The following is a 26,521-nucleotide window of genomic DNA, read 5'->3' on the forward strand; positions in this document are numbered from 1 at the left end:
TGGTAGCATGTTTGCATATACAATTTGTGCCTTACTATATACAGGAGATTGGTTCCAGGATCACTGCCCCACCCCCCATTCTCAAGCCAAAATCCACAGATACTCAGATCTCTTATATAAAATGATACAGTATTTGCATATAACCTATGCACATCCTCTGATATACTTTCTTTGTTGTTTCTTTTTGTTTTTTGTTTTGTTTTGTTTTTTGAGACAGGATCTCACTATGTATCCTCGGCTGACCTAGAACTCACTATGTAGACCAGGCTGGTCTTGAACTCAGAGAGATCCACCTGCCTCTGCCTCTCTATACTGGGACTAAAGACAAGTGCTATCATTCCTGGTTTCTAAGGTACTTTGAATAATCTCTAGATTATTTATGATATTTAATACAATATAAATTATATGTAAGTAGTTGTGTTTAGGGAATGGCAAGAAAAAGTTTTTACATGTTCAGTAGAGATGTGGGTTTTTTCTGAATATCTTCCATCTATATTTAATTAAAACCGTAGATAAAGATCCTGCGGATATGATGGTTGACTGTACTTATAAGGATATGTGTGTATACGTATGTATATTGACACACAGAGAATATACAGATCCAGAAAAATCCTTCTGCCTCCCATCTGCTAATGAGCATACCTTTCCAGAGATTTACCTACACCTGTGCAAACAAGGACATGTACATTCCACTGGACCTCAACAAGGGCTGAAGTTTTTGTGACTTATAGTCAGTACTGAGTCCCCAGCATCTGGAATGGTGTACATAGGTAATTAATTGGTGAAAGAATATTTGTTCTAGAAGCTGGAATTGGGCCATGAAGAATAAATAGTTGACCAGGGAGAGGAAGTCATTCTCAGCAAAGGGAACTAATGATGCAAGTCTAAGAAGGATGTTGGAACACAAAGGTTTGAAACTAATAAGAAGTAGGTAGTAGCATGAACCTGAAATCCCTTGGAGATGGAGGCAGGAGGATCAGAAGTCCAAGGTCATCTTCAGCTACAGAAGCTTGAGGCCTGTGGGACTCAAGAGACCCTGTCTCAAACAAACAAAGATGCAGCATTGGCTTCTGTGTTGGAGAAATGGTATGATAGTTCATCTTCATTGTCAACTTCACTGGATTTAAAATCACTAGTGAGACACATCTCTGTGTGTGTCTGTGAAAGTATTTCTGAAAGGTTTCATTGAATAAGGAAGATTCATTATGTGGACTGGAGTTCTGGAACTGAATAAAAAAGGGAAGATAAACTATGTACCAACATTTAGCTCATTCCATTTCCTGTCTGCAGATGCAGTGTGACCAGAAACCTCATGCTCCTGCTACCATGGCTTCCCTACCTTGATGGACTAGACCCTCAAACTGTGAGCCAGAATAAACCCTTCCTTCCCTAACTTGATTTTGTCAGGTATTTTATCGCAGCAATGAGAAAATTAACTAATACCAATGAGAAGAGGTATTTTTGCAAGAAACAGGACCAGAAGAACTTAGGAGGGTGTCCAGGCAGAGCTTGGGTCTGGGCCTTTGAGGGAAGGAAAATGAAGCAGTTGGTGCTTGGATTATGGTGACTCAGGCCCAAGTTCCAACACCAAGAATATATTACAGCTAAGCAGAGCTTTAAAATGATGTATAACCTCAGACAACTCACTTTTCTCTGAGCCCATTTCCTGATCTGTAAAACAGGAGTAGTGAGCATTAGTCACAAAAATGGTTGTGAGGACCAAATAAAGCCCTGCTGGGAGAAGACCTTGTAAACTGTAAAGTACCCAAAGAAACCTGGATGAGTCCTGGATCCATGGCACAGCAGACAGACAGGCTTCAGTCATATCACATACCCTAAGCCCCCATAGGCACTTTATTATTTACTTGTTTACTTATTATTTATTGTGATGCTGAACATTGAATCCAGGGCCTTGCATATGTCTAGGCAAACACTGTACCAATGAGCTGCATCCTTGGCCTCATAGGCACTTTATCAGCCCAGATTGTCTTCAAACTGATGTCAGTCCTACTGCCTCAGCCTCCTACATGCTGGGATTACAGTAAAGAGTTAATGGCGTTTGTTTGCTTTTTTCTCCCCCTGTAATGCAGCTGGCTTCATACTGGGTATACAACCAGGGATGGCCTTGAACTTCCTGATCCTCCTGCCTCTATTTCTGGAACCAAAGTGTCCACCACCATGGCTAGTTTTTGGCAGTTCTGGGAGATTGAACCTATGCTTCATGCGTAGTACTCTACCAACTCATCCCCAGCACCTTAATAAGATCATCTTTGGCACTGTTCCAGTCCTAAACTTTATATACTCCAAATTCCTTTCTGGGTCACCAGACGCAAGTTGTCTAAAAAGAGGTAAGTTAACTAGGGTCATGCTAACTGCTATAACAAATCGACTCTAGTATTTATAGTGGTGCAAAGTTCATTTCTGAGCGTTCTCATCACTATCCAAAGCTGATATTGCAGGTTGATGGATGGCATGCCTCCATGTACTAATGCATATACCCTGCTCCTTTCTTCTGTGGCTTCACAATCCTCTAGGATTTCATCATCTTCTATACCCAGCCAGGAAAGAGAGATACTGAGGCAAAAGAGTTGCTTGAACACAGAAGTTTGGGGCTAGCTAACAGTGAGGCCTTGACTCAAAAGGGGTGGGTAGGGGAGTCTGCTGAGATGAGATGGCTCAGCGTGTAAAGGCATTCACCACCAAGCCTGATAGCCTGAGTTTGAGCCTCAGGATCTACATGATGGAAGGAGAGAACTGACTCCTAACTCCCACAAATTGTCCTCTGACTTTCATACGCATGCTATGGCACTCACATATATGCACATGTATATGTGCGTGCGCACACACAAATAAATAATAAATAAATAAATAAATAAATAAATAAATAGCTATGCCAGGCATGGGGGCACACACCTTTAATACCAGCACTCAGGTGGCAGAGGCAGGTGGATCTCTGTGAGACTGAGGCCAGCCTGATGATCTACACAGTGAGTTCCAGGCCAGCTGAGGCTAGAGGGAGACTCTGTCTCAAAAAAAAAAATTTTTTTTTAAAGAATGCTTTCCTCATATATTGAAATACTCATATATTGATAGTATTTGGAGATGGGGCCTTTGGACAGTAATTACATCATGATGGATCCATTGTGATGGGATTAGTGTCCTTATAAGACAAGAAAGGGCAGGGCTGGAGAGATGGCTCAGTAGTTAAGAGCACTGGCTGTTCTTGCAGAAGACCTGGGTTCAAATCCTAGGACTCACCTGGCAGTTAACAACTGTCTGTAACTCCAGTTCCAGGGATAACTCCAGTTTCAGGACATCTGGTGCTCTCTTCTGTCCTCCTTGGGTATTGCATGCACAGGTGCACTTACATACATGCAGGCAAAGTACTCATACACATAAAATAAAAATAAATAAAATAAAAAATTTAAAAACAATTAAAAAGAAGACAAGACAGGAGAGAACACACTTTCTTCCTCTCTGCCATCTGCCACATGAGGACATAGCAAAAAGATGGCCATCTGCAAGTCAGAACTCACCAGACAAATCTGCCAGCCTCCAGAATTGTGAGAAATGAAAGCTTGTTGTTTAAGCCACTGAGTTCATGGTATTTTTCTTCTAGCAGCCTGAGCAAGACAGTTATATACCAAGGTGGAATTTCTAGGTGAGTATGGATGAACTTATGTCTTTGTGATCCATTCCCCTACATACAAGTGAGCATGTGCATACTTGTTGCACATGTCTCTGGGGTGTCTGAGCGCACATAGGCCTATGAACTGGTATGCCAAGGGACTATGCATGTATAAATCATTTTTGTTTGTTTGTTTTGAGACAGTCTTACTATGTAACTAAAGCTGGTTTTGAACTCCTGATTCTCTTGCCTCTCCCTCCCAAGTGCTGGGATTATAGGCATGTGCCAGTATGCCCAGCTTGCTATGTGTATGTCTGAAGGTTCAGGTGCCCTTATGAAGGACAGCCTATGTGTGCACGACATGCACATCCGTATGTGTAGTCACACATGCAAGGTGTTTACCTGTCTGCTCCCCTGGGCATCAGATGACAGCCCATAGGTGTCTAGGGATAGGAGTAATCTGTACATGCAAACCGCTTGAGGTAAGGGTGCTGACCATGTATAAGCCTGGCACACAATAGGTGTGGAGTAAATGTGTGCGGTATGAAGCACATGTGTGAATACACAGGACTCAGTGCACATGTCAATAGCAACCTCTGCCAGACAGCCTGGTACAAAGGTGCCTAGTTGTGACTGTGCACTTCTGTGTGCTCATTCATGACCTTGGAGCTCCCAAGCCGAACCAGAACACTCTGGGCTCCTTGCTGGGCACAAGAAGGCCCCTGCTGTGTGTTGGTGCTTGCATGGGGTGCTACCAAGGGTGCGTTGGCGGCATGTGTGTGTGCATGAACCGTGTGTGTATGCAAGTAGGAAGAGGCGTTCTCTCTCTTAGACCTTGCTTCTTTTCTGTGGTTTGGTTTCTATAGAGACACTTCCTGTGGCAGAGAAAAGAGGTAGTGAGCTGGTGTTTCAGGATGTGAGGGCCCACAGGAGCAGAGCTGAGCTCTCTCCACTGCCTACCAGCCACCGTGAGAGCTCTGGTCGGTGCTGCCCACAGTCCCTGTGGTGGGTGGCCCCGTGGCGGGGACCGGTGATCAGCGGCAGTATGCCAGGGAAGCCCAAGCACTTGGGTGTCCCCAACGGGCGCATGGTGAGTGCCGGCTCTGGGCCAGAGCTACAAGGAGGGGGTGGGCACATCCAGGGTGGAGTCCAGGAGGCACACCTGGCAGGGTTGGGGCTGCCAGAAGGCAGGAGAAGTTAGGTACAGATAGCAGCTGATAGTGGTACCTGGTGCTCTTACCCCAGGACCCATCCAGATGCTTTGCTAGGAGTCTGGTGAAACTCTAGGGATGAGTCCAAAGCACAGTGGGCACAGGCTCTGGTCCTGTATGCAGACCAAACTTACAGTTTCCTCATCTGATACTGGGGTTAGCCCCATCTGAAGCTGTTCACAGGGTAGACTTGCTGACCTCTTCATCCCCTGCTCATACCACCAATGACCCAAGCCCTTGTATCTCCCTCTGCCTCAGTCCTCCCCTCTTCCTTATGCCCTAGGTGCCCAAGCACAAGTTAAGAGCAGCCCTTGCTGGGTCACTACCTTCTGGATAAACCTGCTCCAGAGGCAACCTGACAGAACTAGTATTCTTTGGGCCACCCAGGATGAGTCAGTAAGGACAGGACAGGATGAACATCTCCTGCCTATTCTATTCCTAGGCTTCCAGGAAATGCCTGTATATGTCAGGTGTGTGGGGGGTGTATATCTGAGTATAAGATGTCCCTAGCTGTAGCTGCCCCATCACCTTATATCCTCTTTGGGGCTCTTTAACTCCTGATTAGAGCTTCCCTCAGAGGGTCTGTCTCTTCTCATTCATTCAGCAGATGGAGCAGGTTGCATTGATATTTTCTTTTCTCTTTGGGGATCTGGGTTACTTGGCAGAGCCACCGAACAACTCCAGAAGGCCAGACGGCATCCCGACACCCCCCCCTCCTCAAGCCGCACCTTAATACCATGGGACAAAGCCAATGGACTCAGAATGACTTGGGTTCTAGCTCTAGTTCTGTTGTCCCTTCCTGGGAGGGGTCCCTTCCTATTTTGTCACCTATAAGATGAAATTGGAATGGATCATGAGCCTGTAGACTAAATTGCATGATGAATTTGAGATGCTCAACCCCTTGTGAAGGATGTGGAAATGTCATTTCAATAGTCCCTACATTCTCAGCCCCTCTATAAGGATCTCCTGCCTCACAAAAAAGCTGAGCCAACCTAGCCCCCACTTCTGCTTTCTAATTCCCAAATCTGTCTCCATCTCTCCTTCCAGCACCCCTTTATTGCCAAACTCCATGCTATTTATGTGGAAGAAAGACCAAGTCTCAAAGCTAGCTGAGCCCCCATCCCACTACCTCTACCACCAGTCCAACTTTAAAAGTCCAAGAGCCTATCTACCTGCCTTACACTTCCATCCTGGGTGGACATGGGGCTTGGACTGCTCTTCCTTGGGTGTCCAGTCCACAGAGACAAGGAGAAGTAGCCCCAGGGCTACCCCAGGAGAAGAACTGGATGGATGCTTCTTAAATAGTACCCAGTCCTTCAGGCCATATGAGGAGACTGGAGATAGACCTAACCTTTGTCCCTCTTGTATCAGCCCATGGCTTGTCTATCCAAAAGTCATTCAGAATAAAGAGGGTGACCCAAGTTCTGCCCCAAGTTCTGCTAAGCCCACAACTGCCCCTACTCTTCTCAGAAACTTGTCACTCACAGGTTTACCTCTGCCCATCTTGGGCCCGTTCAGAATTCTTTGTGTAACCTCATGAATCTCATGGGACACAGATTGTCCTCTTTCTGATAGCTTTATGAGGAAGTGCTTGGCTAGAGCAGGGAGAAGTGAACAGACATTGGTGGATGGAAAGGTGCCTGTGGGCAAGTCATCTAGTTCCTTCCAGGAGTTACTTCGTAGGGGAGGCTCAGAGAAATAAAAATGATGTGCTGTTGAGTAGAAGGGTCAACATTTGCATGCCTCCCCAGCACTGCCTGGCTTTGGTTCCCCCTCCCCATCCACCACCATTCCTTGCTGAGGTAATGTCAGTTATCAGTCTCATTTTTCTGCCACTCAGCCTGTCAGGGTGTTGCAACAAAACCTGTCACTTAAGAGAAGGCTCCCAGTCCCCTCCCAGCAAAATCTTCACACAGCCCCAGCTGCCACTTCATTTGTGCACTCACTCTTTCACCCAAGGACTGCTCTGTGTTGTCCCACTCTAGACACTTAAGACCCAGGTCATCAGCCCAGTCCCTGTCCCTTGTGTAGCCCCCCCAGTGTAGCAAGACACAGAAGACATGGGTGAAGATACTAGAATAAATTCCTGGTTTGGTTAAGAGCTGATGTTCAGGGATAGAGAATGCCTGAGGGGGGTCTGGCAAGGAAAACAATATTCTCCATTACCTTCTAAAGCTGTAGAAGATGGCCTTTAAAAGATGTGCAAGCTAGAAGGGGAATAGCCCACAGGGAGACATGCATACAGGGAAACAGAGTGACTGTGGAGGGACAAGGCCTAAGACAGGCTGGAAGTTTAAGTTCCAGTTAGTCACATTCTCTTGCTTTTGGGAAAGGGGTTCATCTAGTGTTCTCTTCCTGACAAAGAGACCTACAAGAAGACCATGTGCCTCTCTGCTCCTGGTGTCCAACTCAGGGCTGAGCACTCCAGTGCAGAGGTACATTGTGAAAGCACCAAAGCTGGGGGACAGCTCCACAGGGCTGGCTCAGTCTGAAGGGATCAGGCATCTAGAGCTTTATGGACATCCACAAGCAAATCTTGGAGCCTCAAGAGTACAACTCAGTGATAGTTCAGGTTCTCCAATCTGGCAAGGCACAAAGGCCATGGGTAAAAATACTGGAATAAAGTTCTGGTTTGGACAAGAGCCTCAGGTGAGGGGCAGAGAAAGCCTGAGGGGGGCCCATCATTCCATTATTGCTCTCTCTTTGATGTCCAAACCCTCTAGGGACACAGTTCAAGAGGAGTCCCTGGGCTCTCACCACCACTGTCCTTGTCTGCCTGTGCTCCAAGGGCTACAGTCCTGAACCTCCAAGCTTCCCCATCCATAAAAGGAAGCAGCCTAGGGAGGTGGGGAAAAGACTTCAGACTCCAGTGATGACATGCAAACTTGACTTCTAATATTAGCTCTGCTACTCTCCAGCTCTATGACTTCTCTAGGCTTCATTTTCCTCATCTGTGAAATAGGAGCAATAATATCTGCTGTTAGGAATGGAGTGAGAATATGGGTACCTGTCACATAGCTGGATCTCGGGAAATTTGGAGTAGCATCCTCACTTAGTGTCCTCAGGTACTAATGGCTCTTAGCGTCACTGCTTAAGAACAAAGCATGGCAAACTAAAGCAGACCAGATTGTGCTTTGAGGGTGCCACTGGCCACCACACCCTTCCTTATCTTTTCTTCCCCTTTTCCTCCATTCACTCACCACTTCTCCTCAAGCAGGCAGAGGCAAGAAGTGGAGTCACTGTTCACAACTTCCCTATGCCTGGTAACCTATGTAAGTCATGGCTGTGGCTCTGTATCCCACTTTCCCATGAGGTACATGAGGGAAAATGAGGTTCAAGGAAGAGAAGTTACTCCAACTTCTAAACTGGCTGAATTACAGTTGGACTCTATCCTTCCTCCGTACTCCTAGCTCTAGATTTCTGTCCCTCTACCAGCTTAGTCAAGTTCTTCCATCAACCAGTGAGGCAAGAGAGGCTGGAACATAAACTCTCAGGCAACAGCATCAGAGCAGCGTGGTGAGCAACTGAGCTCTTGGGTAGAGAGAGAACTTGGCCAGTGCCTGAGGGCTACTTGAAGCACAAGAGGGTGCCTTGGGAGCAGGGTTTTCAGATGGACTGCATTCCCAACCAGGCCTACCCTCTAGGAGCCCCCAGACTGCAGGGATAAGAGGCCCAGACATGAGTGGGCATTAGGTGTAGTGGGTGGGGAAGGGTGGAAACCGACATTTGGGGGTGACTTATGGGTAGGGATCTAGGAACAGTGCCAGGGACTGTAGAAGTAGGTACTCAGGCAGAAGAGACAGAAAACAGGAAGCAGGAGTATGTAGGGGTGTGGGAAAAATAGAAGTTTGATAAAGTGTAGGGTGGAGGTGAGGGGGAGGGAAGCAGTGATGTTGGAGGGGCTCATTAGTCAGGTGCAGGTAGGGGTTTGCTGTAACTTGGCAACTGCAACCTGATTAAGGTGGGACAAGAAACAGGGTCCTGAGTGGAACAGTGGGGAGGGGAGGGCCTAGGAACCAGCCCTACTTAAGGACACAGGCATCCACTTAAATATAATGTAGAACTAGAGCCTCTGAGAGCCAAACAAAACCCAAATGCAGGCTGGCTTCAGTTTCAGCACCTTCGGTCATGTCTGGGACTCCTGTCCACAGAGGGTTACCTACAAGGGACAAGGGACAGGCTGATTCAGGGTTGGAGGAGAGCAGAAAGGCTGAGGATGCTTGAGGAGAGTTAGGCCATGCACTGAGATGGGGACAGCTTATATCACTGTAGAACTTGGGGGGAGGACGACAGCGGCACAGGCTCCGTAGCTAGAAACACAGCTGTAGCTGTGGAGCAGCTGGGGGAGGAAGACAGCAGCAGGGCACAGGCAGGTGCTCCTGGAGGAAAGGAGCAGCCTGCTTAGGGACCTCAGCTATCCTGAAGGGTCTCCACTGTCTCTCTTCACTCCTGCCTCCCACCCTGTAGCCTTGGTTGAGAGAGATGACTGATGCAGAGGGTCACCTGGAGGAGTGCTAGGAAAAGCAAGCGGGGGCAGGCCTGGGGGCGGGGAGCAGGGTGTGGTGTGCTGGGGAGCCAGTCCTACGCCCAGCACAGGCAGTTGCAAACTTTCTTTCCTGCTCAACCTCTAGGCTCCAGATGAGAGAAAGACTCCAATAGGAGCAAAACAGGAAAAACACAAAATTAGGATTTGAATCCTTATCTAGAGACCCTTAACACTGTGTTCTTTGCTCTGCTGCAGGGTAGCAAACTCAAATACCTAGCAGCATCAGGTATCAGTGCTAATGCAGTAACAATAGCTGTTAATGTTCTTAGCATTTACTTCACAAAGTGTTCTGAGTTCCTTCTCTGTTAACTTGTTTGAAGCAATCCTTTGAAGTCAGGGCCATTATTTGTCCAATTTTCAGAGATGACAAAACAAAGGCAAAGAGACAATGAAGTCTACTTTCCATACTCACACAGGACACAGTTCCAATTCAAGCAATCTGAGGTACTACCTGCCTCCCACTCCCTCCAGAAGTAATGTAGATGCATCACGTTGGCCCCAGAGTCCTTTGAGAGGAGTGAGAACTTCTTTTAGGGAAAGTCAATGATTGCTCAGTGCCAGCCAAGGTTGCTATGCTAAGTTTATGGTACCTTGAACATCAGTCTTGAAGAGGGAATAGAAAAATGGGATCCAATGTAAAAATATCTTGATTTTTTCAAACATAAGAAGGCCCTTTAAGCTTAATTTTTTTCTGGAGGCCAATATCTTACACTATCCTGAAGACCAATCCTGACTTACAATGATCTGGGTGCTCCTAGGGTAGGAGTGGGGAACGGAGAACAGGGCATGAGAGGCTTTCCCAGGCTTGTTGCCAGTGGGCATTGAAAGAAGGAACAAGTGATGGAAGTTCCTGTAACAGGGCCTAGGGAAATGTTGGAGGTAAAGGAGGGAGAGTTGGAGGTGCTGAGGGTCTAGGTGATGGAAGAAAGAAGACACAGCGAAGCTATTTCAGGACTCTTGTAGTGGAGTCAGAAGGGGTGCCCATTTGGGACTGGCTGAGTTTGAATAGCTTATGGGACATCTGGAGGTGTATGTTGACAGGAAGTTGGCTGTATGTGGTTGGAGATAGAGGTTGGTGGGGGCAAAGGTCCCAAGAAAGGGCCAGGGAGGGGTAGAGGCCACCCTGCAGGAAGGAAGTAGGAAGGTAGGAAAGGAAACAGGAGAAAAACCACTGCAGGAGCTACTTCAAGAGGGGGGCTTTTCTGTTTTAGCAATGGCTGAGATTCCCAGAGAAGTCAGGGTTAATGCACATTGTAGAAGAGAATAGCGTTGGCTTGAACAACAGTACTACTCATACTGTCCTTGGACAAGCACCAGAATTGCCTGAGAGCTTGTTAGAAATGGAGAGCCTCTAGCCCCATCCTGGATTTACTGAACTTGAACTTTAGAGGTGGGGTACTCCTGGCTATTCTATGCTAAAGTTTGATGGCCCCTGCTCTGTGATCTATGCCATAAACATAGCATCATGTGCCCTGCCAAGGTAGAGTGGGACTTGTGGAAGAAGGAACACCCCTAAGAGGAAACAGCCCAATGAGATCAATGGTTACAGAAACACCTGTTCTTCAAAGATAACAGCAAGCATTGATATAGCGCTTCACCATGTGCTAGCCAGTTGAGGTGCTATAAATATATTGTACAGCCTCAGGAAGAAAGTTATTATGTGTAGCATCATCCCCTATTTACAGAAGGAAGCCCAACAAGTGAGCTGATGTGCCCAAAGCCACACAAATAGTAATGGGTGGAGGCAAGATTGAAGTCTCTGCACACCTGGGTTCACCTAGCAGAGGCTGAGGGAGGAGGGAACTGAGGACCACCAGAAGGTACCCTGAGTAAGTCCCAGAATACAATGATTGGCACAAAACAGTGATTGGAACATGATGGAAAAGAAGCCAGGATAGCCTGAGCAAAACCCTGACCAGCAATGACTATCTGGGGGAGATCCAGCATGACTCTCCAGGTGGAGAACACAGGTCCTGCTCCTTGGAGGCTGGGCCCAGTATGGTAGCTTGGATTCCTCACAGGGCTCTGCTGTGACTTTCTACCTTGGGTCTCTCCTAGGTTCTCGCTGTCTCCGATGGAGGTAAGTGACAGAACGTGTGGATGAGGCATGCCTGGGATGAAGGGATAGGGAGGTAGAAGTGAGTGGGGACACCCCTGTCACCTGCTGTTCTTTCAGGTAATGTACCTGTAGAGTGGATGCCTACCTGCAGGGGGACTGGGCAGGGGCTGAGAGGGAAAGATGCCTTACCCCTACTTGTCCATCCCCCTGCAGAGCTGAGCAGCACCGTGGGTTCCCAGGATCAGGGTGAGGGTCGGGGCAGCTCCCTCAGCATCCACAGCCTCCCCAGTGGCCCCAGCAGCCCCTTCTCCACTGAGGAACAGCCGGTAGCCAGCTGGGCCCTGTCCTTTGAGCGACTACTGCAAGACCCACTGGGCCTGGCTTACTTCACTGTAAGCCCTGGGGTGGGGTGGAATGGAGGGAGGGCAGATGGCAGATGCCACTGCAGGGAGGGGGAGGGGTGCTGGAGAGGGCATAGACAGGGCTTCAGGCTGGCTGGAGTGGGCTTCTCTCCCTGCTCCCTCATCAGTCTTCCTTTGGCACCCTCTCCCGCATCCCCAAGCTGGGAACTCTTCCTTCTCCTTATTTTCATCTGTTTCTTTTTCTTTCTGTGCCTCCGGATCTGGCACCATCTGTCTGTCTGCTGTCTTGGCCCTGTGTCTGTCCCAGTCTTTGAACAGTTTCCTGATCCAGCCTGTGTCTGAAGGCCTTCCTCTTCTCCTCCCAGGAATTCCTGAAGAAGGAGTTCAGTGCAGAGAACGTAACTTTCTGGAAGGCCTGCGAGCGTTTCCAACAGATCCCAGCCAGCGACACCCAGCAGGTGGAGAGACAGATGGTACAGAGGGGTGAGGACTAGGGCTTGGGGCATGCCCCCCTGACCCCTTCCCTCCCTTCTTCCCCAGCTAGCTCAGGAGGCCCGCAGCATCTACCATGAGTTCCTGTCCAGCCAGGCACTGAGCCCCGTGAACATCGATAGGCAGGCCTGGCTCAGCGAGGAGGTGCTGACCCAGCCCCGGCCGGATATGTTTCGAACACAGCAGCTTCAGGTGAGTGGTGCCGAGGGGCAAGGCCCAACTGAGAAGGGAGACCAAAGGAAAAGCGGACAGGGCCAGATACAGGGTGGAGTCTGAGTGGGAGGGGAAGGGGACAACCGGGATACTGACCCAGCGCCGAATGTAAGGGTGGGGCAAGAGTCCCAGGGTTAGACCCTAGGCAGCTGTGAAGAATGGGCTGGGGTGGGGCCAAGAGTAGGCACTGGGGACTCAGGAGCGCAGTGCAGCGTCCACCCTTCCCGCCCTCCCTTGTCCTCTCCCGGCGCTCATTGCCACCCACACCCACTTGCCCCGCAGATCTTCAATTTGATGAAGTTCGACAGCTATGCGCGCTTCGTCAAGTCCCCGTTGTACCAAGAGTGCCTGCTGGCGGAGGCCGAGGGCCGCCCACTGCGGCAACCTGGCGGCTCACGCCTCGGCAGCCCTGACACCACCAGGAAGGTGCGGATCAGAGGTGGCAGGAGGCGGGGTGGGGGCTGCGGACAGCCTGCAGGAAGGGCACCCCAGATGTAGATCAGCGTGCGCGCTAGGGCGCAGCTCCGCACCAGTCTTCCCTGTACTCGCAGAAGCCGAAGCTGAAGCCTGGGAAGTCGCTGCCGCTGGGCGTGGAGGACTTGGGGCAGCTGCCACTTGCTGAGGGCCCCTGTGGCCGCCCGCTTCGCAAGTCCTTCCGCAGAGGTGAGGCCAGGAGCCTGTCAGAGAAATAAGCCCACGCGGGAGTTTTGGCCAGTCTTGGGAACGCCCCCTTCCTCCTACTTGACCCACGGTCTGCAATAAAGCAAACAAACAAACAAAAAAAAAAAAAAAAAGAAAAAAAAGGAAACTCTTCAAGTCTGGGAGTCAGTTGTCTGAAAGAGGAATAAAGAGCAAACAAAACCAAAACGAAATACAGGTCCCGGAGACCGGCTCCTTTCTCCAGGTGACTCTGCTTGCAGAAGTTTGGGAGGACTCCACAGTAGCAACACACCCAGGGCCTCACACACTCTGTGGCCCTGCAGGATAGCTCCAAACAAGGCCCGCCAAGTGGGAAGACCTCACCGTAGGGATGGGTAGGTAGGAGAAGGGGTCCTTCATTGCCCCCTTCCCCTTAGAGATGACGGGTGGAGCCATGAACTCTGCCTTGCGTCGGGAATCTCAAGGATCCCTGAATTCCTCGGCAAGTCTGGACCTCGGCTTCCTTGCCTTTGCCAGCAGCAAATCTGAGGTGAGCTGACTGCCTAGGGGAAACGGTGCATTTCTGGTTAGAACCCCTACCCAGTACCCTTTATGAACCCCATCATTCCCAGTGGTTGTCCACACTTCTACTTCTGTCTTGCTTTGCAGAGCCATCCCCTCATCCTTTCTTCCTGTTCTCACCTCAGTGGTCCCCGTGCATGCTGTGGGTGCACATCCTCAGCTGGCAGATGCATGTGTAGATGTGGGTGCCCAGGTGTATCCTGTATGTGTGTGTGCTGCCTTTGAGTGTCCGTGTTTGGGTGTACATACCTGTTTCTGGAGGAGGACACATCTTTGCCTGCCTCTAGGTGTGCCCTTGCATGTATGTATATATATATGTGCCCCAAAGAGCTCATGTGTCTCTTTGTACCTGTCTGTGTGCCCTTGCATGTGAACATGCAGGCTCTGCTTGCTCTTGTGCAGAATCAGAGCCACCGAAAAAGCCTTGGGAGTGGAGACGGTGACAGTGAAAGTCGGCCAGGGAAATACTGCTGCGTGTACCTGCCTGATGGCACAGCCTCCTTGGCCTTGGCTCGACCTGGCCTCACCATCCGTGACATGCTGTCAGGCATCTGTGAGAAGCGAGGCCTCTCTCTACCTGACATTAAGGTCTACCTGGTGGGCAACGAACAGGTATGAACCCAACGCGACCCCAACTCTAACCTCCTTCCTGACCTTAGCACAACTCTTTTCCTAATCCTCTGGCCACACCTAATTCTAACCTCATTCTCTGTCATCACCCCCTTCCTAACTGTATTCCATATCGCAACCTCATTCATACCCCTATGCCCAATTCAAATGGACCACAGCACCAACTCCTCAGTCATTCTCAGATATCCACCCATATCCCACAAGAATCCTACTCCTACACTAATCTCCACCCCCAGACTCATCCTGGTTTCCAGCTTTCTTTGTCATCCTACTGTGATGGTTTCAGGGAGGTAAAGCTGGGGAAACGGTACTGTTAGAACTAGGATTTTTCTCCTTCACTCCCACAATTCAAACTATCATTCCCCACAGGCTCACTCCTGAAATTGCCATTGGGGGATGCCCTCACCTCTTCCATCACCAAGAGTATCCAGTGCACCTAATCCCTAAACAAAATAGCATTAAGCTTTAAGATCTAGAGGAAACTCACTTTAAAATATCCAGGAAAGGGGATCCAAAGGAGCAATACTGCATTCCAGGGGGAACTGACAGGATTTTGTTCATCTAGTAGTTAGGCCCTAAGGCGTAGCCAAGGTGGGTAAACAGAGGAACTGGATCTGAGGCTGTGTTCATCAGGTCCAGGCTGGAGGTAAGCCAGGTGAGAGGCGATTAGGAGGAGCCAAACCTCCAGAGGGTGTCTCTTGGGGGAAGGTAGGCATGTCTGCTTGGTATCTGGAAAGCTTCAGGAAAAAGGCAGCAGCTGATGAGATGCAGGGGAGTTTGTCTGGTAGAGCTCTATGGGGAGGACATTCCAGGCTGAGGGACTAGAGATAGGTACTTGCAAGACATGTTCAGGGACTTGGGGCATGGGGGTGTGAGGGCAGCAGCAGTGGGAGGCACTCTCCCCACTTTCTTAGGCCACCAGAACAGCTGCCAACAGCCCAGATGGGTTTTTGTGCCTGCTAAGTATAACTTCACCACCCACATTCCACCTGTCCCTGTGACACAGCACAGGCCTACTGTCTGGGAGAGTCTCTCCCTCCCTCTGAAGCACCTCCCCAAACCCTGGACTGATACAGACAGCAGGCTTGTTTGTATAGCTACTATGTGCCAGGCACTGTACCAAATGCTTCACATATTTCTGGTCTTAGAAGGGGTTGGCCTTTTGTTTGCAGTAAGGAGACCAGCTTTAGTAGAAGGGGATAGAGAGAACTGAAGTGTTTGAAAAGGGACAAGACCTGTTTGTGGCTGACAATTGGTGGGTGGTGCTGGTAGAGAATATATCCAGATGGTCTGTTTGGGTCTCCCATACCTAAAGGAAGGCAAGACCTAAGCCTCCCTCTTATTGAACCATCCCCATTAACATTTCATGCTCCCACATCCCTCTGTCTCCCATAACTAGGTCCTTTCCTAAGCTTCCTCCAGCATTCCCAAGCATCTTCCACTCTTAAGATTCCTTGGCCTTGACCTTATCAGACTCCAACTTTAATTTGGTTCCTACCCCATCTACTCCACTAAGCTTCTGTTACCCATGGGCCCTTCCTTCTGATCTTTAGGGAACTATGCTAGAAGTAATAGGAAGTGAAGGTAGTTCCCAAATATCCCCAAGGGGATGGTTTGTGGTGGAGAGAGGGGATTCTTAGATCCTGCCTGGCATCTACAGAAGGCTCTGGTCATGGATCAGGATTGCACTGTGCTGGCGGACCAGGAAGTACGGCTGGAAAACAGGATCACCTTCCAGTGAGTGCCCTGCCCCAAGGCCTGATCTGCCTTCCTTTCTCTTTGTCTCCCATTCTCTTCCCAGGCCTCACCCCTTGTGCTTGGAACCCTAGGCTAGAGCGCCCCCCACAACAGTCCCATCCTCCTGGTCCAACTCTGCCCCCTATGGACCTTGTTCCGGGAGGTGTGGGGCTGGGTCTCTGCTACTCTGCAGCTCTAGGGTCCTGTGCAGGCTGGAGTTAGCAAAGCTGGAGCGTGTGGTGCGGATCTCTGCCAAGCCCACCAAGCGTCTGCAGGAGGCGCTGCAGCCCATCCTGGCGAAGCACGGCCTGAGCCTGGATCAGGTTGCTGTACACAGGGTGAGCTGTGGAGCTGCTGGTCAGGGCCTGCAGGAGCAGCAGTGGAAAGGGCAATCTATCTCATAGGTTGCTAACCTCTCTCCATAGTCAGGAGAGAAACAACTGCTGGATCTGGAGAAGCTGGTGAGCTCAGTGGCTGCACAGACACTAGTTTTGGACACTCTTCCAGGTGAGTGATGCTTAACCCGAGACTTGATATCCGCATATGGCCACAGCACAGGAGGACGGGTTCCAAGAGGAAGGCAAAACCCAATGGTGTGCTCTCTGTTGCAGGTGCAAAGATGCATGAAGTGAGCAACATATCCCCCTGCCATAGCCAGGTGACCAAGAGCCCCGGGAGGGCCTTTTCCACCTGTTGTTTCTCCCCTCCCAGCTGTGACTCTGACCCCACTTTCTTGCAGGGATGGTCTCCTAGAACCCAGAACAAGGACACTCATCTCCCTCCATTGCCCCCCAGTTTGTTGGTGGAGGATGCTGGCAATTCCTCTGGGAAACGGCAGACCTGTGACATTGAAGGTACACTGTGGGGACGGTGAGGTCTAGGGGATTAGAGGGATTAAGGAAGTGGGATTGGGGTTTAGAACCATAGAGGGTGACATCAAGGAAGCTTGAGCAAAGGCATGGGGCTGGATGCCACTGGGATGGGAACAGGAGGACTGGGAGCCATAGGAGTTGAGAGACTACAAGGACTGAGACAAAGGGTCTGGGGTCCAAGAGGCTATGGCCATAACAAGCAGCAGGGTAGTGAAGGGTTGGCATAGGAACACTGCTCATATAGGTTCTCTACACATGTGACCCTCCTGACTCAGTGGTTACACTGCACCCCCCCCCCTAGGTCTGGTGGAGCTGCTAAACCGGGTGCAAAGCAGTGGAGCCCATGACCAGAGAGGCCTTCTTCGCAAAGAGGACTTAGTACTTCCAGAATTTCTGCAGCTACCAGCCCAAAGGCCTGGCTCTCAGGAGGCCCCACCATAGACTGAATCAGCTGCCCAGCCCAAGGAGAGCCATACAGACTCCACTGCCCATTCAACCCTCCAACACCTGTGTAACAGTCCAGGCTGGCTGCATGGTGCCTGGGTAGACCAAGCATGCCATGGGTCAACTCTGCATGCATGAGTGTCCCTGGCCCCTTCCTGCTATGGGCAGGCCCACAGGAGGAGCTAGGAGGGGATTGAGAGGGGACTCAAAGAAGCCATACCCCAAAGCTGTGGCCACCTGGTCTCTCAGAGGCTTATCTACCCATCCCTTGAAACTAGGCCATTTGGGGTGAGGGGTCTAGCCCTTTGGTACAGGCATGCCCCACCTAGAGGAGTGACTTTGGCAGTGCCAGCCTCTTCAATTTGTTCCAAGTTTAGCAGGGGGCAGGAGGAGGGGCTGGCCCCTCCTTAAGGAGCTGATATGAGTAAGGCCTGGAAGTGCTGATGGGCAACTCCTCCCTCCATCCACATAGACTCTACTGTACATAGGGATTTTATGGTTGGCTTGGGGAAGCTGAGTTTGTCCTGGATGTATGGTATTGTTATTATAATAATTATTATTATTCTGTCATGAGGTGTGTTCCTGGTGTGCCATTCTGCCCCCTGTGTGGTCCCATTGCCATACTGCCTTGTCACCAAGGCTAGTGCCAGGAAGTTCTTGGGAACTTCAGGGTATACCTCCTGACTTCGTTTTCAGAATCTCTCTTTCTGAGGTATGGGATATGGGAGAGAGCGAGAGACAGAGATAGCCCTTCCTCTACAGCTGTGCCTCTGCCATCACCCAGCTGCTCCACGGTCTCTGTGGATTTGAACACATCATTCCTGTTGCTGTTCTCTGCTTCTATTACTATTACTGAGAGCTTCTTAGGATGCATCAAAAGTTGAAAGGGACTGGTGAGAGGGGTTTCCCTCATGTTCTTTGACTTGGCAGTATTCCATCTCAAGGTAGCCAGGAATACAGAGAGGGGACAGAGGGAGGGCTTCCCAGATAGAAAACTCTTAGCCTTTAGGAGAAAAGCCTAGGGAGGTAGGTACTGAGACAGAGGAAGCAAGGTGACTTGAGGGGCCAGGTGGAGTCCTGATGGTCTCAACAAATCAGGTTGCACATACTGACCCCCCTGCTAGGACCTCCTCTTACTGTGCCTTCTCATCTAACTGGCTTCTCACCATCCTTGAAATCTGTGGTATATCTCAGTGGGGTTTGCCGACCTACCCTGCCTTCCCCTGGGGGTTTCAGGCTCTGCCACTCCCCAACCCTGCTCACTTTATTTGACTGTTTAGTGGGTTCCAAGGTTGACAGGACTGGTCAACGAGGTATTTCATTTCCTGTGGCCAGAGTTTGGCTCCAAGTGATTGGTCCTCTGTCTGAAGTTGCTCTGATCAGAATCCTGATCCTGTTGGCTCATTTCTACAACCTCCTGAGGATTTGTACAAAAGATTTGCATGAAAATGAAACCAGCACAGGAGAGCAGGACTGAGGTAGAAGGAAATTCCTGATAAAGTTCACTCATGCCTGAAATTGGAATTCTTAGACTTTCACCTTAAGCAAACCAGTAAATTCTTCCTGGGAGCATAGGCTTGCTACTGTGAGGTGGGTTTCTAAGACCCAAAACTACAAAAATGATTCTTCATTGACCACCTTGCAGTCTGGGATAGTCTCAGTGAAGCATGACTAAACAGTGCAGTCGCACAGCACTAGGTACTTGTATGATGCCAGGGAGTAGCAAGATAAATCCCAGTCTTTCCCTAATCAGCCATAGAACTTCCTTCAATTTCCTTGGATATGTGGGAAGAGACACTCTCCCATGTACCCCAGGCAGAGCGGAGGGAACACCAAGTAAGAGATGGGCTATCTCCCCAAAGCTGGCAGATCCTACCAGTCAATCCTTTCTCCCAACCCTGTGCCTGTGCAGAGCCAGCAATGATGCATGTTACCCTCACAGACCAATGGGATGGCCCCATGAGAAAGATAGAAGAGCTGGCATAGAAGTTGGCTCCTCATGGGGAGAAACTTACTGAGGTTCCTACGTTAGACACATTGTAACCTTTATGTGATTTTTGTTTTCCCAACAAACTACCTGTTGGGACTAAAGCAAGGTTGCAAGAGGGGAAGTGGCTAGCTGGCAATACTACAAGGAATTGTTGCTAGAGCTCCATCCCCACTCAGGCTGCTGGATGAAGGAACATAGTCCATGGAGGCCTGCGTGGTGTAGAAACCTCTGACAAGGAGCTGTGGCCCTCTGAGGGGATGGTATATGGATATAACTGTTTTGGAGGCAGTCCAGGAGTTTCTGTTAAAAATAATAAACTCGGGTGTGATGGCGCACGCTTTTAGTCCCAGCACTCGGGAGGCAGAAGCAGGCAGATCTCTGTGAGTTCAAGGCCAGCCTGGTCTACATAGTGAGTTCCAGGACAGCTGGGGCCACAGGGAGTCCCTGCCTCAAAAAGACAAATAATAATAATAATAATAATAATAATAATAATAATAACAACAGGGGGCTATCTGCTCTTGCAGAGGACCTGGGTTAGTCCCAGCACTCATGTGGCGGCTAGCAACCATCTGCAGTTACGAGTGCTTATTGCACAATCTCGAAAATTGGAGTTTGGATATTAGCACCCACTTAACAACTTGGACATCCTGCACATGCCTGTAACCCACGCTCCAAGGGTGAGTGAAGACAGGAGGATCACTAGGGTTTTCAGCTTCTAGCTTCCTAGAGAGACCCTGACTCAAAGGAAAAGGCAGAGAGTGATAGAGGAGAGCACCCAGCCCCCTCTTCTGATTCCACATATATGCACAGACACTCCTGCACACACATGGACACATACACAAATATCTTTTTAAAATTGAATTATGTTTTTCTTTATTTTGTGTGTATGTGTATATGTGTAAGCATGCATGTAGAGGTCAAAAGACTATTTTTAAGAGTCAGTTCTCTCCTTCCACCATCAATGTGGGTCCTCGGGGTCAAATTCAGAGGCACATGCCTTTACCTGCTGAGCCATCTCACTAGCCCAATAAATAAATCTTTTAAAAATATTAGTTTGGGCCGGGTGTGGTGGCACACGCCTTTAATCCCAGCACTTGGGAGGCAGAAGCAGGCAGATCTCTGTGAGTTCAAGGCCAGCCTGGTCTACATAGTGAGTTCCAGGACAGCTGGGGCTACAGGGAGACCCTGTCTCAAAAAGACCAAAATATATATATATTATTATTTTTATTTTATGTGTATGAGTGTAATACCTGCATGTGTGTAAGTTGCACCCATGTTATGCAATGCCCACGGAGTTCAGAAGAAGGCATTGGATTCCCTGGAACTGGAGTTACAGACAGTTGTTAGCTGCCATGTGGGTACTGGGAATTGAACCTGAGTCCTCTACAAGAGCAGACAATGCTTTTAACTGCTGAGCCATCTCTCCAGCCCCTCAATAAATAAATTTTTTAAAATGAAATAAAAGTCAAAAATAACATATCACCCCAGCAATAGTGATTCACTAGAGATTCTCTTATTTCAGTCATGAGAAGGCCCATTCCTGTGACCCCCAAACTGTTATACAGTTAAATGTGGATGGAATATATGGATAATAAAGCATGTTGTGGCATGTCTATACTCTTCCATACCACACAGCAGATAAAAATTGGGAATAGTATAGCCAAATGTAGAAATATCTCCAATATGTTCGTTGTACCAAAACAGAGCAATGCGTACATATGACATGATACCTGTCTTAATCTGTTTTCTATTGCTATAAATGACTACTACATACTGGATAATTTATAAAGAATAAAGGTTTATTGACTAGGGATGTAGCTCAGTGATCAAGCATATGTTTGGTATACTTGAGGATCCTCAATCCTCAGCACCATAAATAAAATAAAATAAAATTAAATTAAAATTAAAATAGAGGTTTATTTAACTCACAGTTCTGGAAGCTGGGAAGTCTGAGAGCATGGTTCTGGTCTCTGGTGAGGCCCTTCTTGCTGTACCATAGCATGTTGACGCAGCAAGCTAGCCAGAGAACTGCTCAATACTAAAGCCACTCTCAAAATAATACATTAATCCATAAACTGATTAATCTACTCATGAAGGCAGCTCCTATATGACCAAATCACTTCTCCAAAATCCTGTCTGTCAGCTGGGCATGGTAGCTTACACCTGTAATTTCAGTACTGGGAGGCTGAAGCCTGGACTGTATAGTGACTTCCAGGCCAGCCTGAGACTACAGAGAGAGGTCCTATCTCAAAATAACAACAAAAAAAAGTAAAAAAATAAAGATTTAAAAATCCTACCTTTCAATACTGTTTCAATGAGGACCAAATTCTCAATACAAACTTTTAGAAACTACATCCAAACCATAGTGATATCTGCATATAAATCACAAACATATAGACACTTACAAATGTACAGAAAAGAGAGAATATTCTAGAAGTATAAAACTGACAAGGTGACTGAGAAGGCTACTAAAATTAGGAACAGTGGTTAAAGAAGACTTTCACCTTCACAAAGGATACAATTTTATTTCTTTTTATTTTTTATTTAAAATTTTTATGTGTATGAATGTTTTGCCTGCATGTTAAGTGCATTTCATGTGCAATGCCCACGGAGGCAGGAAGAGGGCGCTGGATACCCTGGAGCTGGAGTTGTGGACAGTTGTTAGCCATCATGTGTGTGCTGGGAACCAAAGCCAGGTCCTCTGCACTGAGCCATTTTTCCAGCCTCCTACAACTTTAAGTGATTTCATTAATATAAAGGACTCCCCAAGGACCCATCTTTATTTCTGTTGGACAGCCATCTTTGGTAAAATCCAATTCATTTTTCTTTGGGGTCTTGAGACTATCATCACTCTTGGAACATTTGGTTGACTGGTGTGCTGTTCTACCATAATCCCCTGTTTTCTCCTCATCAAATGGCCTTGGTGGTCTTTCTTGGGGAGACCTGAACAAACATCTATTCATCCCATCAATGAAATAATTCCACCCAAGTTTAGCTAATGGGTTTAATGCAGTTACTTAAAGGAACATGGGCAACTTAAGCTACACCACCAAAGAAAAGTCTTCCTACCAGCTTAAATACCCTGGGAGGGAAATGGAGGGGCCTTGTGTGCTTCATGGGCCACTTTATAAGCTGCAGGGTGAGTCCCTTGTAGGTTGACACATAAGCTGTCTTTGTGGGTAACCACAGTTGGTTGCTCTGATTTCAAGATGGCAACAGCCATATGGTGCCCAGAGGACAGAGTTCCACAGTAGCTAATATGAGTTGTTCCTTCCTACCAGTTGCTCCACCCCCAGAATCCCTCAAGTTCCTGGACCTTCATCAGTCCACACAGACCTCATCTTCAGGAAGAGACACCCAAAGTCTCCTCCCCCAAATTAGGTCAGGGATGAGGGGCCCCAGCTCATCAACCATGGAGCCGTGTTTCACTACCACTTGAGCAGGCTCCTGGTGGTCAGGAAAGGTGATATGGAGCTGCTTACCTCCCTAGAAGGGAAGTCATGAGGGCTATTGGCCTATCCACCCAGTGTATAGCATGAAGGAAGGGAGAGAACACAGGGTTTTTTTTACAGTCTACATCCCCCAGCACCCTCCCTACAGAGGATGCAGGCTAAGGGAGTAGGCATGATGTCCTTGAGGATGCTCAAGGGACCCAAGCCTATGTAGCGCCTAGCTTCTGACAATCTTGCATCTTCTCTTTTGCACCCCACCCCCTGCCAACAGTCTTGGGGCTGGGGGAGGGTATGATGTCAGTTAGATCACACAGTGACTCACCTCAGCTCTGGGTCTGGGTTGGAGCAAGTGGAGGCACTGGCTGCTGATGTGGAGCCCCTGTTGAAAGTGTGCTGACACAGCAGTGGGCTATGCTCCCTGGGGCAGCTACTGTTACCCACAAGGGTAAGCACAATGTGCACCCTGTGGGGGGCCTGGCCTGGTAGTCAGGTGATTCTGACTTCTGAGGATTGTAGAAGCTGGAATACATTTCCACAGGGAGACAAAGGAGGAACCTGATGAGGAGGAACATGCATGGTTTGTTCTATTGAATCAGGTGCAGCCCACAGTGGGCACAGGACTACAAACTGCACAACTCTGGAAGTGGGATACATGAATGTATGGAGGCAGACTATGAAAATGATATGGTCTGGGCAAGGGGTGCTCTGTGAACATTTTAATTTTTTAGTTTACTTTTATGTGTATGAGTGTTTTGCCTGCATGTATTTATTTTTAATTTTATTTATTTATTTTATGTGTATGAATATATTGCCTGCATGTAGGTAAGTGCACCCATGTCATACAATATCTGCAGAGATCAGAAGAGTCTGTCGGATCCCCTAGGACTGGAGTTATGAACAGCTGCAATGTGGGTGCTGGGATTTGAACCCAGGTCTTCTGCAAGAACAGTCAATGTTCTTAACTGCTGAGCCATCTGTCCAGCCCCACCTGCATGTATTTAAATGCACCACATACATGCAGTGCCCGCAGAGGTCAGAAGAGGGCATCAGATCATCTAAATCGGAGTCGTGGATGGTTATTAGCCACCACGTGGGTGCTGGGAACCAAACCCAGGTCCTTTGCAAGAGCAGCCAATACTCTTAGCTGCTGAGCCATGTCTCCAGCCCCTCTATGACCATTTTAATAGCCATCTCTAGAGATGGGCTAGTGGGCAGAGAAGAGACAGGAGAAAGGAAGACTGCCACAAAACCAGTGTCCAGCTTCAGGCCAGCTAGGATGCTGACTATTAGCATGAAGTCCTTCAACAACGATGGGTGGGCAGGGACAACTTCACCAGCTAGGGAGCCACCATACTCCTTCCCCATTGCTGAAGGGCCGAAGGAACCCAGAACCCACTCTGAAACCTGGAGCCTGAAGAATAGGCATGGAACCAGAAGACCAGAAACCAGAACCCGGAACCCAGAACCTAGAATCAGAATCCTAAGTTGGACATCACAAGACTGAAGTTAGAGCTTGAAGACTGGAGCTCAGACCTAGAGGCCAGAACCCAGAGCTGGCACCCAGGACTGCAGACTTCAAGGCCTAGAACTCCCAGCTAGAAGTAAAGAGTGTAGACTCCAGACCCTGGAGCTAAGCTCCAGGCTCACAGTACAGAGCCCAGGACTCAAAATCTAAAACCAGGCCTCAGAGTTGAAGTCTGGCACCTCTATACCCAGACCCTGGGATGGCCATCCGATAGCAAGCTGCGCATAGCTTCACCCTCTGGCCTGAACCCAGCAAAGGACAGGGCTGGAGACCTGAGAAGGGAACTTCAGGGAAGAGCTGATTTCTGAATAAAGCTCAGAGCAGCCTCAGCTATTTTGGCCAGACTTTGGCCTTGTCCATAAATGAGTGACCAGAACTTAGACTGACAAGATTAATAATTACATGTGGTGTTTATTCCCCAAACTGGAATGGGGCATCCTCAGGTCAGCCTACCCTGCTTGGGCCCACAGAAGAACCTTGCACTCCCCATCTGGGAAATGGAATTTAGATGAGACACTGTCTCAGGCCCCATCTAGGAAATGGGATTTAGATGAGACAGTCTCAGGCCTTACCTTCTCTGGGCTGTGGCTAGGCAGCTCAGATTGAAATCCACAGGCCAGGAGGGAAGGCTTGTTTCTCCAAAGGGAGGTAACAGGTCATCTCACTACCATATTAGGCAGTGCACTAGTGAGACCTTGACCACAGATACAAGTATGACTGTGGGGTGATCAGGACTGTGTCACTCATAGTTGTGGTGGTCTGAATGCTGACATGAAATGGTCGCTACCGTCTCCCCATGTATAGCAATGCGTTGATCCACAGTAGGGCTAGACTACACTGACAGGGAACCCCACTCTGGGATTACAGGTCTAGTCAAGCCATGTTTAGTTGCTCACACTTGCAATCTCAGCACTTGAGGAGGCTGAAGAAGGAGGGTCTTAAGCAGAGAGCTCAAGGCTAGCCTGGGTCTTACAGGAAGACCTGGTCTGAAGAAAAGAGAAAAATCCAGTTCCTGGAAAAAGTGGTCTTGAATGCTTTTTTTCCCTTGATTATTCTCAAACGTTAGGTCCTGCTGAAAAACAAAACAAAACAAAACAAAAACCTCACATGTAGCAAACTGTGTATTTAAAAAACAAATGGACTTCGGCCAAGAACTGAGGAATCAGCTGGTGGCTTTGACTTCTTCAGCCTGCTCCCTTCCTGGACGCACACACTTATTCATGGGACTGTTTTCCCTCCATTCATCTGCTCTAGGGGAAATTGCTTCTATCGGTATGATAAAATTCAATATATGTAGCCTCTCACATTCACCTGGCCATGCTGTAGGCATGTCCTCACATGGCAGATGGCTTCTTCCACAACCTGGCTCTCCAAGGTCACCATGGCTCCTGGTGGCTAAATCTGGTTTGTTCTCAACTTACATCTCAGCAGCATTTGGCTTAGCTGACCGGCACTGACCCTGGTGTCTGGGATGGCTGCTTGTTTGTTCTTCCTCCTGATCCCATGCTCTTCTTGGTCTCCTTTGCTGCTCTCTCTGCCTTTGTCCTCCTTAAATGCGTGTGTGTGTGTGTGTGTGTGTGTGTGTGTGTGTGTGTTTCTCTCATTATACATGCTTTCTCTGGAATGCACCTTCCTAGGCCCAGCCTGAGGTCAGCAAGTTGGGCAGGAAGCCCTGTAGTGCTAGTTGTCCCGTGCTGTGGCAGGTCCTCTATGCTAAGCAGTTAGCAGGGCAGGTTTTTGAAGGGGGTGGGACATACACAATCACCATGTCACATGACACATGATCAGCTTGGTTTCTTCTTTCTTTTCCAGACAGGGTCTCATACTGTACCTCTGACTGGCCTCATCTTTTCTGTAGGCCACACTGGCACTCCTCCGGCCTCTGGTTTCTAAGAACTGGGATTCTAGGTATGAACTACCATGCCCGCCATGTCCATCTTTAGCTTAGATTTTCAAAAGATCACTGGAAAAAATGACTCAGTGGCTAAAGATCCCTGCTGCTACGGCTGATGACCTGAGTTCGATCCTCAGGACACACATGGTAGAAGGAGAGAGTTGACTCCTTGAAGTTTTCCTCTGACCTCACTCATGTGAGGACACACACACACACACACACACACACACACACACACACACACA

General features: G+C 48.7%; 2 protein-coding genes across 2 annotated transcripts in view; both read left to right on the top strand.

Annotated features, from left to right (window-relative positions):
• Positions 1–4,494: 4,494 nt before the first annotated feature.
• Rgs14 (regulator of G protein signaling 14) lies at positions 4,495–17,988 on the top strand. The gene is made up of 15 exons (XM_008830933.2): positions 4,495–4,718; positions 11,444–11,465; positions 11,658–11,836; positions 12,172–12,264; positions 12,347–12,490; positions 12,794–12,937; positions 13,063–13,174; positions 13,588–13,700; positions 14,135–14,344; positions 16,023–16,099; positions 16,311–16,437; positions 16,525–16,606; positions 16,711–16,757; positions 16,839–16,953; positions 17,273–17,988. The coding sequence occupies exons 1-15, from the start codon at positions 4,674–4,676 to the stop codon at positions 17,410–17,412; spliced, it is 1,650 nt and encodes a 549-aa protein (XP_008829155.2). The 5' UTR covers positions 4,495–4,673; the 3' UTR covers positions 17,413–17,988.
• The window catches only part of Slc34a1 (solute carrier family 34 member 1), a 32,190-nt gene continuing 19,587 nt past the window's right edge, over positions 13,919–26,521 (top strand). Inside the window, exon 1 of the mRNA XM_008830932.1 lies at positions 13,919–13,925. The gene's annotated coding sequence lies outside the window, so the exon portion shown is untranslated. The remainder of the gene's footprint in view (positions 13,926–26,521) is intronic.

Source organism: Nannospalax galili, unplaced genomic scaffold (genome assembly GCF_000622305.1).
Source record: "Nannospalax galili isolate Female #2095 unplaced genomic scaffold, S.galili_v1.0 scaffold1115, whole genome shotgun sequence".
NCBI lineage: Eukaryota > Metazoa > Chordata > Mammalia > Rodentia > Spalacidae > Nannospalax > Nannospalax galili.

Bases quoted from the DNA above. Each gene is read 5' to 3' on its own strand.
- Rgs14 (XM_008830933.2), top strand. From the start codon at position 4,674: ATGCCAGGGAAGCCCAAGCACTTGGGTGTCCCCAACGGGCGCATG. The intron at 4,719-11,443 runs GTGAGTGCCGGC...GGTCTCTCCTAG, and splicing joins GTGTCCCCAACGGGCGCATG to GTTCTCGCTGTCTCCGATGG. The intron at 11,837-12,171 runs GTAAGCCCTGGG...TTCTCCTCCCAG, and splicing joins TGGGCCTGGCTTACTTCACT to GAATTCCTGAAGAAGGAGTT.